The sequence below is a fragment of the Podarcis bocagei genome, assembly GCF_964188305.1.
Source record: "Podarcis bocagei genome assembly, chromosome: 11".
Classification (NCBI taxonomy): Eukaryota; Metazoa; Chordata; class Lepidosauria; order Squamata; family Lacertidae; genus Podarcis; species Podarcis bocagei.
The window spans coordinates 47,159,340-47,172,529 of NC_138136.1; the positions used below are offsets into that span (position 1 = coordinate 47,159,340).

Genomic DNA, 13,190 nt, shown 5'->3' on the forward strand with positions numbered 1-13,190 from the left:
GGTGGAGGGTGGCAGGTCCTGTCTGTGTCCCTGCTCCCCTTGTAATTCTAATTTCATTGAACAACCAAGTAGAGTTGTTAATGTTTAGCATTTGTCTTGTCTTTTGACCTTTTATTCGCTGTGGCTTTCTCCCTTCACTCTTCATTTTTAGTTTCGTTTTAAAGCTGACCTGGAGTTTTCCTTTTGCCCACTAGGTGGCATTGTAACCTAATACTACACAAGCTGACTTACCTGGGAGTCAGACCCAGTGGTCCATCTAGTTCAGTGTTGCCCACACTGGCAGGCAGCAGCCGCTCGGGATCTCAGACAAAGGCCTCTTCCTATCTGGAGTTGCCAAGGGTTGAACATTGGTCCAGATGCTCTACTACCCCTGAACCACGACCACTTCAGCTGTAGCTGGGTTAATGAATTAGAAAACTGAAGATATTCGCAGTTCCTGCCTTATAAGCACAATGCATTTCCAGGAAATGGTTCATTAGGTGAGTGTTCATATTCTAATGCTGGATTTGTTTGATCTCTCCCCACTCCCTCTCCATGGTTTCTTTCTGAAATCGCTATAGCCAAAGGAAATAGCAGGCTTGTCAGACCTCTTGTGCTCACTTTGTCAGACCTCTTGTGCTTTTCCTTCTCTTTGATTTGTCTGATCTTGGTCCCCACTCTCTCTCTTTCCCCTTGGTTTCTGTTCAAAAATGGCCAATGGTGACCCACAAAGCAGACAAAAAAGCAAGGAAGTCGACTGTACAGATAAGTGAATCTGTGGAGTGTATAGCAAGGTTCTTTAAGTGCAGATTGGTGAATTTTCGGTTAGCAGGACCTGCATGGACAGTACTATGAAAGTTCTTTATCTGATCCTAGTGCTAATAGCTTCCAGCGGTATAGAGGTTGGAAGAACAAGACTAGTCAACATGGTGCCCTCGAGATAGGTTGTAACTCCCATCATCCCACACCGTTGGTCCCCAGGCTGGCTGGGGCTAATGAGAGCAGCATTCCAACAGCTGGAAGGGCAGGCATTTTTGTTTTGTTTCTTTCAAAATGAAAAGCCACCTGGAAAGGATACGACTTGGGCAAGAAAAGTAGCTGGTGAGAGGAGCCAATTAGATGAGCATTGATTGTTCCCAACCCTAATCCTGCAGAAAGCCGTCTAATTAGATTTTAATTTGACCCTGACTCGTTTTTTAGGAGGCAATTTAATTATTGCTTGATTTTATATCATGGTTATAGATTTGATGTCAGCTGCCTTGAGCCCGGTATCAGCCAGGGAGGGAGGGATACAAATAAAACTAACTTATTTATATGGACCTAGGGATGTGGGGTCCCTTTACCTTTACCTATTAGACTCCTCAGGAACCAAAAGATTGCCCACTCAGTGTCACTTCGCTCTTGAATTTTATGGGCATTTTCTTGCAGCACATGGAAAAGTGCTTTTGAAACTCTTCAGGAGTCCTCAAAGAGTTTCAAAAGCCACTCAAGTGGTAAGCATCTGAAGATCTGCCGGCTCCAGTAGAACAGTCCGCAATCTCAGTCAACATTTAAAGGAATCCCAAATGGTATTATTTAAATGCAAAGAAACCAGTAAGGCGCAACTTGGTTCTGGACTGAATTTAATTGGGAAACATACAGCATGACTGGACCAGCCTTGTTGAAAAGTTGCAAGCATTTCCATCTGAATTCCTTAGAAATGTGCATGCTTTTTGTGGAATTCAAGGTTGCGCTATGTTGAATGTTCTGTCTGTGCAAGCATGTCAGTTTACCAGATGGAACAATCCCCATTCCAACCTCCATTGCATGTTCTAGGGGGTCTCACAACACCACCACCCCAAGCCAATATAGGGGGAGCACAGAGGAAAGCCCTGTTGCGCAAGTGTGAGGCCTTGCCTTCTGCTGATGGGGTTCATTAGGCAAATCCTGACCTAAGAATGGTAGACCTTTAAAAAATATTATTTTATTTTTACCCTGCTCTTCCACCCCCCAAAAGACTCCCAAACTGGCTTACAAAGATCAGTGCAAAGGGATTCCCTGCTCTCTGTATAAAAGACACAACACAAAAGGAAAAGGGACTGGGAGGGAGGAGGGGACGAACATACGAGCCTTCTTCCCTTAGTGGCTCCCCAGCTGGTTCCTCCCACCATTCCTGTGCCTTCAGCCAGTCCTTGACACCAGCTTTAGAAAAAGCCACAATCTCAAGCCAGCTCCACACAATGACTTGACACAGAGTGCCCTGGGATCCATAGGATCCAAAACTTCCCCATTCCCCTAACTGGATCCGCCCCAAAGCCATACCAGATTGAAAATTAAGCCATACCATGCTTAATTTCCCTGCCTTTGTGCTCAGTAGGAATGAAGGGTGGAATGGAAGAGAGAATGAAGAAAAGGTTGCTTCTTTCCACACTGACCAAAAGGAGCCAGCAGGGGCCTGGGTGCGACAAGAGTAACCGCCACCAAATCCCTCTCTGCCGTACCGTAAGTTCATGGCCTAAATGTGTGAACCAAGCCTAACGCAGAAGAAAGAGCACTTTGCAAATTCTTCCAACGAGATGTGCTGTCCCCATTTGCACTATGAGGAGGAGTGTTTGTAAGGATCACCACCTCTGTTTGTTTCCACATTAGGTAAAAAAGGTAAAGGACCCCTGGACGGTTAAGTCCAGTCAAAGGCGACTATGGGGTTGCAGTGCTCCTCTCGCTTTCAGGCCAAGGGAGCCGGCGTTTGTCCACAGGCAGCTTTCCGGGTCATGTGGCCAGCAGGACTGAACCGCATCCACCTGTCCGGCTTCAGTGACTAGGATATTGATCTAGAAGCAGTTCCTGTACAGAGCTCAACAGTGTATAGCAGTTAAACACACCATTTCATCATTGGATCCAGGTGTGCTTGCTTTGGACTCTTGGGGCAGCTGGGGTTTGTAAACCAGTGGCTGGCTGGGTTCAACAGAACCCACACTGAGAGGCACTTCTGTTTGAGAGAGAGAGTCTAAATCACCTTGACTCGTTCCTGGTGGGTGGCTGATAGTGGTGCTTCCAAAACCAAAGCGCTCGAGCGGCTGGTAAGATGTCAAAGGTAAGTTGGGTTTCTTGCTTGCTGCCTTTTGTGATGGTAGAGTCTCGCAACCTTGCAGTTTAAAGTAGCTCCAATTTTCCACAAAAATTGGAAGTGGAGGCTGCTTGCTGACAGGACCTTGACACGTTCCTATCAGCTGTAATTTGCTGGGAGGGGTCTCGCTTATTTCCATGGGTCCGGACTTCACCTGTGGAATCTACAGAAAGCACACAAATTAAAACCAGACTCATAAAGCTGAAGATAAAGAGCACTCCCTAAAAAAGAATGGGCTGGATCCAGACTAAAGTGTTCTCCAGCCACTCCTTCCATTTCTGTGGTAGACGAGCGTGAATTTAAAACATTTGTTCCCCCTCCATTCTCATTACCTTCCAACTCACAGAGAGCAACTTGCTCAGGCAGCTTCCTGCAGTCAAGGAGGTTCCTTGTGCATTTTAAAGGTAAAGGTAAAGGGACCCCTGACCATTAGGTCCAGTCACGGACAACTCTGCGGTTGCGGTGCTCATCTTGCTTTACTGGCCAAGGAAGCCAGCGTACAGCTTCCGGGTCACGTGGCCGGCATGACTAAGCCACTTCTGGCGAACCAGAGCAGCGCACGGAAACGCCGTTTGCCTTCCCGTTGGAGCGGTACCTATTTATCCACTTGTACTTTGACGTGCTTTCGAACTGCTAGGTTGGCAGGAGCAGGGACTGAGCAACGGGAGCTCACCCTGTCGTGAGAATTCGAACCGCCGACCTTCTGATCGGCAAGTCCTAGGCTCTGTGGTTTAACCCACAGCACCACCCGTGTCCCTCTTGTGCATTTTAGAACCCTGGAAAAACAGAGTTCAGGGAAGTATGTAGGGCAAAAGGAACACTGGGCTAGCATATTTGTTTCTACAGCTCCACACACTATTGCCCAACACAATCGGAACAGTTAGGCATGTTTGAGTCCAGCTGGATGTGATATCAGTGGGACTTAACATGACTTAACTCTCATTGGATTTCCATTAAGGAAGAATGGTTGATGAAAATCTTGGAATATGCAGAGATGGCAAAATGGATGGCACTGACAAAATGTACGATTTTAGAATCTTTTAAAGAACACTGGAAACCTTTTCTAGTCTATATAAAAAGTTATTTCCCATACGTGGAGTTTGAATTGCAGATAGGTAGCCGTGTTGGTCTGCCATAGTTGGTCTGGGTGGAGTTTGAAGTGTTTCTTAAAATGCAAGTGTATGTAATTTGGGCTAGAAACATCAATGTTGGGTGAGGGGGGAGTCACTAGTTTTGTTGAATTGGAATATAATTGTTGAGTAACAAATGTATGGAAAAAAGAATAAAATATTATTATTATTAAAATTCAATTAAAAGCATGACCAGCTTAGGGCTTGCAGCCAACTGAAGGGTAACACCAACACAATGACTTTTAGCTGTGCAATGTAACTCCCTGCTCTAAATCTGCTCTGGGGGGTTGGGGGAAAACCCCAGAACAGATTTAGGGGCACGATGGTCAGAGAGTCACATTGCACACCTAAAAGTAGTTGTGCCAGCCTCACTGTTTATAGAGTCCTCTACTATCAGATTTTGATAGTGATTTTATCTTACCTTTAAAAGAGCTTCATCAGGATGGGGGATTTCCAATGAATTCTTCACACTAGAAAAGAAAGGGAGGGGAAAATCAGAAAAGAAAGGCAACTTATTTTGCTGCTTAAAACACAGCAGTGATAAAGTTATTTGTCGTGTCAAAGAACTAAATCCACAGTGGTCTTCTGAGAATCAGCTGAAACAGCCAAATGCAATTGGCATGTTTGTCCACAAAGTTAGAAATGTACCTGCCCAGGTACGTTGTGCGCTAGCCTCCTTGCTCTGCTCAGAGTAGGTAACTGAAGTTACCTGGCTTATCAGGGGCAGCCTAAGCAAGTTTGTTATTGCCCCACCTTTCCTCCAAAGAGCTCAAGGTGGTGAATGTGGTTCTCCCCTTCCCCATTGCTGGCCCAACATCACCCAGGTGCCAGGCAGAAAATAACTGCTGCTGCACCACAACTGGCATCAACCCTTGAAGCAGCACTTAAGACTTACCCTGTTAGGGTTACAGGAGCTGTTAATTCTCCCACTCCTGGGCCATGACCACAGTTCTGAACCATGCACATATATATGTTTACAGTCAATGATCATCTCATAACTTAATAAGCCAAGATATGAAAAGCCTTTGTGCATGTACATAGCCCCTTTGCTTCAGCCACAGTTTAACCAGGTAGCCTCTAATTAACCATCGTTTCCCATTTCATCTAAACCAGGAAACTATGGTTTGCAGCTGTCCAGGCTCTGAGCCATCTTCCCTTAGTGGCTCCCCAGCTGGTTCCTCCCCCCTCCCCATTTCTCTGCTTCCAACCAGTCTGACACCAGCTTTAGAAAAAGCCAGGAACTCAAGCCGGCTCCAACCCTGGCTTGTACACAAGCTGGCAATTAGTTTTCCAGTTTGGTTGAAACAAGAAACCATGATTAATCAGAAGCTTCTAGGTTTGTTTGTTTATTCACACCACGAAGGGAAGAGCAGAAGGGCTGCACAAGCAGGTAGAAGTCCCATTCAGCACACATTAATTCAATCGCAAGATTGAATGTATTGCCCTCGGTTGTACTTGAGGGACAATTCCTACATATTCCCCACGAAAAACGCTTTTGTCCCTGTGGAGATGGGCATGCGCCACCAATTCAGTGCTGCCTTCTGGCTTGCACTCTTTATAAAGACTTGAGGAATGAGTTTATTACCCCTCTTTTATTGTCCACTCCGGGTCACCCAGCCACTGCCACAGTGTCCTTTCCCTTGGCAGATCAGGAGGAGCAGATGACAGCAAAGGTTGCAAGCTTTTTAGCTGGGGCAATTGGAATAAGGTCCACTATTTGACTGATTCAAGACCCTAAAGTATGTTTTATATAATCGACGTTTTATTTCTGTTCTTTGTATATTGCACTGCTGTTTTGTTGCTATGGCCGATGGCTGATGCAAATAAAGATTCATTTCAAGATACAACACCGCAAATGGGGTCAGTGGGAAACACAGAAAAGAGAATGATGCATAGAGGGTGAAAGGATCACTTAAGAAAGCGAGGTTGTAGCGGTTTGATGTACATAAGCATCTGTGTTATGTTTTTAACTTCATTGTTATCCCATTTACTGATCCACTCACAACTGGGTCATTCTTTTCTGAAGGGCACTGCACCAGCAGTATTATACAGTGGTACCTCGGGTTAAGTACTTAATTCGTTCCAGAGGTCCGTTCTTAACCTGAAACTGTTCTTAACCTGAAGCACCACTTTAGCTAATGGGGCCTCCTGCTGCCGCCGCGCCGCCAGAGCATGATTTCTGTTCTCATTCTGAAGCAAAGTTCTTAACCCGAGGTACTATTTCTGGGTTAGCGAAGTCTGTAACCTGAAGCGTATGTAACCCAAGGTACCACTGTAATCATCTATTAGAGAGATGGTATGATAGAAGGGAGAGCACACAACCAACACCCTCTACACTTTGAGTGAAAATGCAGAGGGGGGCATGGGGGCTACAAAGCCACAGGACCTTCACTGGAAAGAACTGTACATGTGGGGCACCCCTACACATGAGGAGAAACCCTGACTGGACGAGGGTCCCTCCTCACATGTAAAATATTAATTTAATGAATTGTGCTAAACTCACCATTCACTTTTCCAGATGCACACAGCAAGTAGGAGCACTGATGGTACAATCACAAGTGGCAGAAGGTTCTGCAGCCACCCATTTCCTGTTGAAGAAAAAAATAAACAGTATTAGGAACAGATGCAGTACCCAGATCACCCAACATTATTGGTTTTCATTAGATTGGTTTTCAGTGGCAGGGGGAAAAAATAGGGCCAGATAAAATTCAAGGAAAATAAGAAGGGTGGTTCTGTAATATGCATGCCAGATGTGGAATTGACATACAATAGACTTTAAGAAGGCAGATGGGAGAGATACCATGGTTAGAAACACTCAAAGAGAAGGGAGTCCAAGATGGAGGGAGTTTCTTAAAGGTGAAATATTGAGGGCACCAATGTAGACAAATCAGTCTTCCATATCAGGGCAGGGTTCGTGACTAAGGACACATCAAACTTGTCTCTCACTATGTCTCGATATAAGACAACTTCACATTGTCAAAACACAGCAGCTGATTATAAATGACAGAATTCATCAAAGTACGAGCTGGTTCACAATTACCATACACATAAATGCCTTGTTAAAATATGCAAGTAACATTTAATCCTCCAGCCAATGTGCCCAATGATCAGGGAACAACATCTGGAAGCCATCGCATTAGTTACCCCTGCTTTAATAAATTAAGTGACTTTTAAGACTTACCATCATCAGAGAGTGTCAATACTTGTCTGAAGTTCTTAGGGAGAGCTTGTGAGCCGACACTGTAAGCTTTCACTCCAACCTCGTAATGTGTGCTGGGCTCCAAGTTCCTCAATGTAAAAGTCTTAAGATTTGGATCTTCAATGGTATAGTTGCAATGCACTGGATGGTCTGCATTCAAAAACAAAGGCAATGGCAGGTAAACAAGTTCCTTTCTTCATTCAAGCTCTTGTAGCCACCCAATAGAGAAGAAAAGAGGAGTCTGTGTATTTTGGACTCCAGTTCACATCAGCCCCAGTAAACCTGGCCAATGGTCTTGCAGGATGGGAGCTGGGTGGCCACAAGCTCATTATCTCCATAATATAGAGCCACACAAATGTGGATTTGTGTGTGCATATGATAGAAATCCAAAGCAAAATCACAAGGCTTTTTGCTGATGTTGGGCCACCTATTCAGCTACCAGTCACCTGGATCTGGCCTTTCAGCATCATTTATAACTGAGGTGGCCCTTTCACTGACACTGTATGAAACCATAAAAAGCATCCATAATACAGAGCTCAGTCGAAGAAAAATACATGCCAACTCAGGGGCAAATAGGAAATAGTTTGGCATCCAGAGATAGAACTCCAGATTGTTTGCAGTATATAAGTAAGTGTTTTGAACTCCCAATGGTTTAACAGCAGCAACAGTGAAAAGACTTCCACCCTCCCCAAATTAGACTGATCAGGGAGGTGGATAAAATCAGGACTGTAAGAGACTGTGTGATCAGAGGTGCCCTGTTTGTTCTAAGCCCATGCACACCCCACCCCTGAACCAAGACACAATTTTGTACCTGGGGCAGGTGGTAGAACCAAGAGATGTACAATAGCAGAACTACATTTTCCCCCTTCTACCTATTCCTAAATGACATTTGACGTAGTAATCATGTGCCGCACCCTATTCGAGCATCATAAAAGGTAAAGGGACCCCTCACCGCTAGGTCCAGTCGCGGATGACTCTGGGGTTGCGGCACTCATCTCACTTTACTGGCCGAGGGAGCCGGCGTACAGCTTCCGGGTCATGTGAGTAGGACTGCACAGAGTACCCCCCTCCCCGATGAACCAAGTCAACTCTACCCTGGCAGCTGAGCATGTGGTGTAAACATTTGCAGAAGGGGGAGCATGGTAGTAGGGCAGCGCTGTGCAACTGCCCCCACCTGACAGTGGTGTTTACCTGAATGGTGTGAGATCAAAGAAATACAGAATCAGGGCACAACATGGGCACACCAGAGGAGCTAATCTGACATTCATGTCAGCACATGTGTGCAGCCCCGGACTCACCGTGACCCTTCACTGTCCAGAAAAGTGTTAGCAACACTGCTGTCAGGGAAAGAGGTGTGTACAACTGTGCACACAAAGCAGTGTTAGAAACTGTGAAAGCTAGGAGCTAAATGGCACCTTAAACCTAGGTTATGAGTGCAACAACGGACTGTCTAGGCGTGCTTTTTTATAACAAGAATCCAAAGCTGAAAATTAATGAACTGAAGCTAAAATATTATGCTCATTTTTCACGTGGTCTAGTCCTGCTCACTCCCCCCCCCCCGCAATATTCTTAAGAGGGTCTCTTCTTCAGTCTTCAGAGAGTAGTTGGAAGTGGGGAGGCAGAAAAAGGTCCTCCTTTCCTTCCACTCTGCAGTTTCAGTCTGAAATCTTCGGTGCAGTACTGCACCCAGAGCTCAGAATCTGCTTGTGCTAATGAAATTCCCTGTCACAAAATGTGCCTAGAACAATGAGAGTTTTGAACACTGACACAAAGCCTTCCATGTGATCTGGCACCCTGAGCAATCAGCTGGGATACATGAAGTCCTCTCAACATGTTGGTCTTGTATGTGTGGACACAGAGGGAGGCCACACATGATGATGGGGAAGTGGCTACTTGGTACAGAGCTCCCCTGTTGGTTTTAAACATGGGTGTGTTGCCTGAACACCCCCATGTGTTCTGGGTGTTGAACCAATTACCTGGAAGTAATGTGCAGTTTCCATGTTCCTTTTTCACGTAAACATAGTAACCTCTGATAAAACCTGGGTGGGTTTCATTGAGATGGTCAAATTCCCAAGTTAGGGTAAATGAATGGGAAGTCACTGTGTGTGTTTCCAGATTATAAGGCTCGTGAGCTGGGTCTGGAAGAAAGGAGGTTGATAAAATGGTTATGTGCTTCTTGGACTGCTAATCTTTGACCTTGGCTCCATGGTCAGATTTCCATTTCTAAGTTTGCATTTTGAGAACATCACCAGTTTAAAAGGAAACAAGGAAATTGAGCCAACTTTTTCTCCGAAGTCCTCACTATCTTTAGAACTGTGCAGAATAGTCATCTCACCCCTGTTTCCCAAGACATACACACTCTAAAAAACCCCAACTTAGGGTCAAATCTCAGGTTTTCACCTAGACCCTGTTTTTCAAGTTTCTTTCTGGTAAGAAACTCTGTTGTTTTACAACATCAGCACCATACAGTGGTCTGGAGGCACACCATGTAGCAACCTGGCTGAAACTAAACAGGGTTTCTTTGGGGAGCGGGTAGCACATAGCCTCTTGCATACTAACTTGAGTTCAATGGGGAAAACACAGGGTATAAAGGCAATAAATAAAGGCAATCTAGACAGCATCTTAAAAAGCAGAGACATCACCTTGCCAACAAAGGTCCGTATAGTTAAAGCCATGGTTTTCCCAGTAGTGATGTATGGAAGTGAAAGCTGGACCATAAAGAAGGCTGATTGCCAAAGAACTGATGCTTTTGAATTATGGTGCTGGAGGAGACTCTTGAGAGTCCCATGGACTGCAAGAAGATCAAACCTCTCCATTCTTACGGAAATCAGCCCTGAGTGCTCACTGGAAGGACAGATTGTGAAGCTGAGGCTCCAATACTTTGGCCACCTCATGAGAAGAGAAGACTCCCTGGAAAAGACCCTGATGTTGGGAAAGATGGAGGGCACAAGGAGAAGGGGACGACATAGGACAAGATGGTTGGATAGTGTTCTCGAAGCTACCAGCATGAGTTTGACCAAACTGCGTGAGGCAGTGGAAGACAGAAGTGCCTGGCGTGCTCTGGTCCATAGGGTCACGAAGAGTCGGACATGACTAAACAACTAACAACAACAACAAAGGCAATAAATAAATGCACTGAAGCATGCACTTGCATGGGCTACAACCAGCTGCAGAAGATGCTTCCACAAACACTCTGAGAAAAACTCATTAGTATGTGATTCAGCACATGCTTAAGTGTTCTACTGAGTGACCCAACTCCTTTGGACTTTGCCTCCTGTTATAATAATTACAGAGACCGTGGCCTCCTACTAACTATGTGGCCATGGGCACACTTTGGACACAGCTGCAGCTATTTTGGTTACAACACCAGGGGCATTGTTTGCCAAATAGCAGGATTCTCCACACACAAACCTGACAGATATGTCTATCTTCTGTCCAGCAAGCAGTGTTGATACAACTCACCATGCTCACTGGAACATGTCCATTGCTTGACTTCTGAAAAAAACAGGGGGTCCACAGTACTTACTGGAAACCACTGCTCTAGAACTAGTTTTCAGAAGACTTGTTCAGCACATCATTTTCAATGTAGTCAAACATCACCACTGGCTTACCTGATTCGTTAAGATATTTAGTCTTCTTTTCCAGTAAATGGGCTCTATCATCTATAGTCCCATACACCCGGAAAGTGTATCTCACATGAGATTCGAAAGCATCTAGAACATAATACATTTCAGGTAAGTATCTCATTAGAGATTGAAGTCAGATTGCATTTACTGAACAGAGCAAGCTATCAACTGAAGGATGTGATATTTAATTAATGGAATGAATAGGAATGAGATGAAACTGGATGTGTTTTTGCACATGAGGAATTTGTGTCCATTCTCCCTTCAGCTGTCTTTCACATTCCCCCATTCATATACATAAATAGACATCCAGTCTCACAGATTATCATTCAATAAATGTATGCACCATGTCATAGCATCAAGCCATCAAAGCGCAGCGTACAAGACAAAATCAAAACACAAAAAACAGAACTTCTGGAACCAATCAAATTATTTCAGCAAACCCCAAGAACAATTAAACCATATTTTGATACTCTTAAAAAACAATTTATGCAGATATATGGATGAAACAACAGCTGCACCCAATCCTGGACAGGGATAGCTTCTCCCGTGGTGATCCAGGGATCAAAAACCTCACATTTAGTTTACTGTAATGCACTCTGTGTGGGGTTTCCCTTTCACTTAGTTCAGAAGCTACAGCTAGTGCAAGATATGAAACTGGAGTACTGAGTGGTTCATCAAACTACACCTGCATTACTCTTAGTTTTTAAGGATCTGCAAGCCACACAGGTCACTTGGGCCTCTAATAATGATTGATTTGCTCCCAAACCAGTGCTATTTCTCTAGGAAAAGAGGTGCCAAAACTCACCATGAACACCTCCCTTGTTCTCTTAGAATGGCAATGGCACCCACCTGAGAGGTGCTGGAACAGAGTTCTGGCAAGTTTTGGCTGGAAAAAAGCCCTGTCCCAAACGATGTATCTGCTCCAGCAGAAGGAACGCAACCTTATCCAGCACAGGCAGACATTTGAATTCTTGGACCTGGGAACCACCAATCCTTAAGATCTCTGTCTTCTCAGCGTTCAATTAGCTAGCCCTCATCCAGCCTATTATTGCATCTAGGAAACAGTTCAGGACATGCTCCTGACTCAGATGTTACAGAAAAATACACTTTACTCCAGACCTTATGACCACTCCCCTAGCAGATGTTAAATAGCATTGGGAAGAATATGATGCCCTGAAACACCCTGTAGTTAAACTGCCAGGAGGCAAATGCTACTCTCTGGAACCATCCCTATCAAGCCATCTGCCCCCCACCTATAGGGACAATCCAAGGGAATACTACAGTCAATAGTTGGTGTATGTATGTATACACACACACCACTGAGTTATTGATAAAAATTGACAGCTTCCTCACTGTACCCCCATCTTTCTCCTGGAGAAAGTCATCCATCTAACCAGGCAAGTCCAATTCTGTCCCCAAGTAAGATCAAGAATAAAATGGATCCAGATAATCACTTTCTTCCAAGCACAGCCGTAGCTGAACTGCCACTGTGCTCTTGAGCAACAAAGTTATAAGAAGTTTCAATTCCTCTTCAGCTCCAGAATTAGTCATTCAGTGACAATGGTATGCTGTTCCTACCATGTGTAATGAGAGCACTGGAGTCATTGGGGCCGAACTTCTTCCACTGTAAGTCACAAAGATGGGACTTTGGGTTGTTGCACCAGTCTACGACGTAGCCATCAAACCTGCTTTGAGACTGCCAAGCAATATAAATGCCATGTTCTGTGTTATTCTGTGTGTCTTCCATGCTGCAATTCATGTTTCCTAAAAAGCAGTATATTGTAGCATTAGTTAAGAGCTTTGAGTGCTATCTCACCCAAAGGACACTGAACTTTGTACTGTTGCCCCTGGAACACTCAAGGAAGCAAGGTGCATATCACAACATGGAGAGCCAAAAGCTGCAAACGCAAGTACCGTAGGGTACCGCAAGTACCCTATAGGATGCACTTCCCCCCTCCAAAAATGAAGGGGAAATGTATGTGCGTCATATGGGCGAATGCAGGCTTCAGGAAGCTATCCGCAAGCCTTGGGAGTCCGGCGGGAGTTCCCACCGGGCTCCCAAGGCTTGCTGACAGCAGCCTGCAGCCCGAAACCTGGGGAGCGCAGCGGAGCTCGCCCCAGGCTTTGGGCAGCTCTCCGCAACACTTGGG

At 45.0% G+C, this 13,190-nt stretch overlaps 1 protein-coding gene across 6 annotated transcripts in view; it reads right to left on the minus strand.

Moving 5' to 3' along the window:
• Positions 1-1,584: 1,584 nt before the first annotated feature.
• OSMR (oncostatin M receptor) overlaps positions 1,585-13,190 on the minus strand; it is a 46,320-nt gene continuing 34,714 nt past the window's right edge. For all 6 annotated transcript variants that reach the window (XM_081212727.1, XM_081212729.1, XM_081212730.1 and 3 more), the window contains 7 exons: positions 12,619-12,804; positions 11,026-11,127; positions 9,391-9,552; positions 7,397-7,564; positions 6,719-6,803; positions 4,637-4,685; positions 1,585-3,248 (listed from right to left, as the gene is read on the minus strand). In XM_081212727.1, the coding sequence (XP_081068853.1) occupies positions 2,814-3,248; positions 4,637-4,685; positions 6,719-6,803; positions 7,397-7,564; positions 9,391-9,552; positions 11,026-11,127; positions 12,619-12,804 (1,187 nt within the window). In that variant the 3' untranslated portion in view covers positions 1,585-2,813. The remainder of the gene's footprint in view (positions 3,249-4,636; positions 4,686-6,718; positions 6,804-7,396; positions 7,565-9,390; positions 9,553-11,025; positions 11,128-12,618; positions 12,805-13,190) is intronic.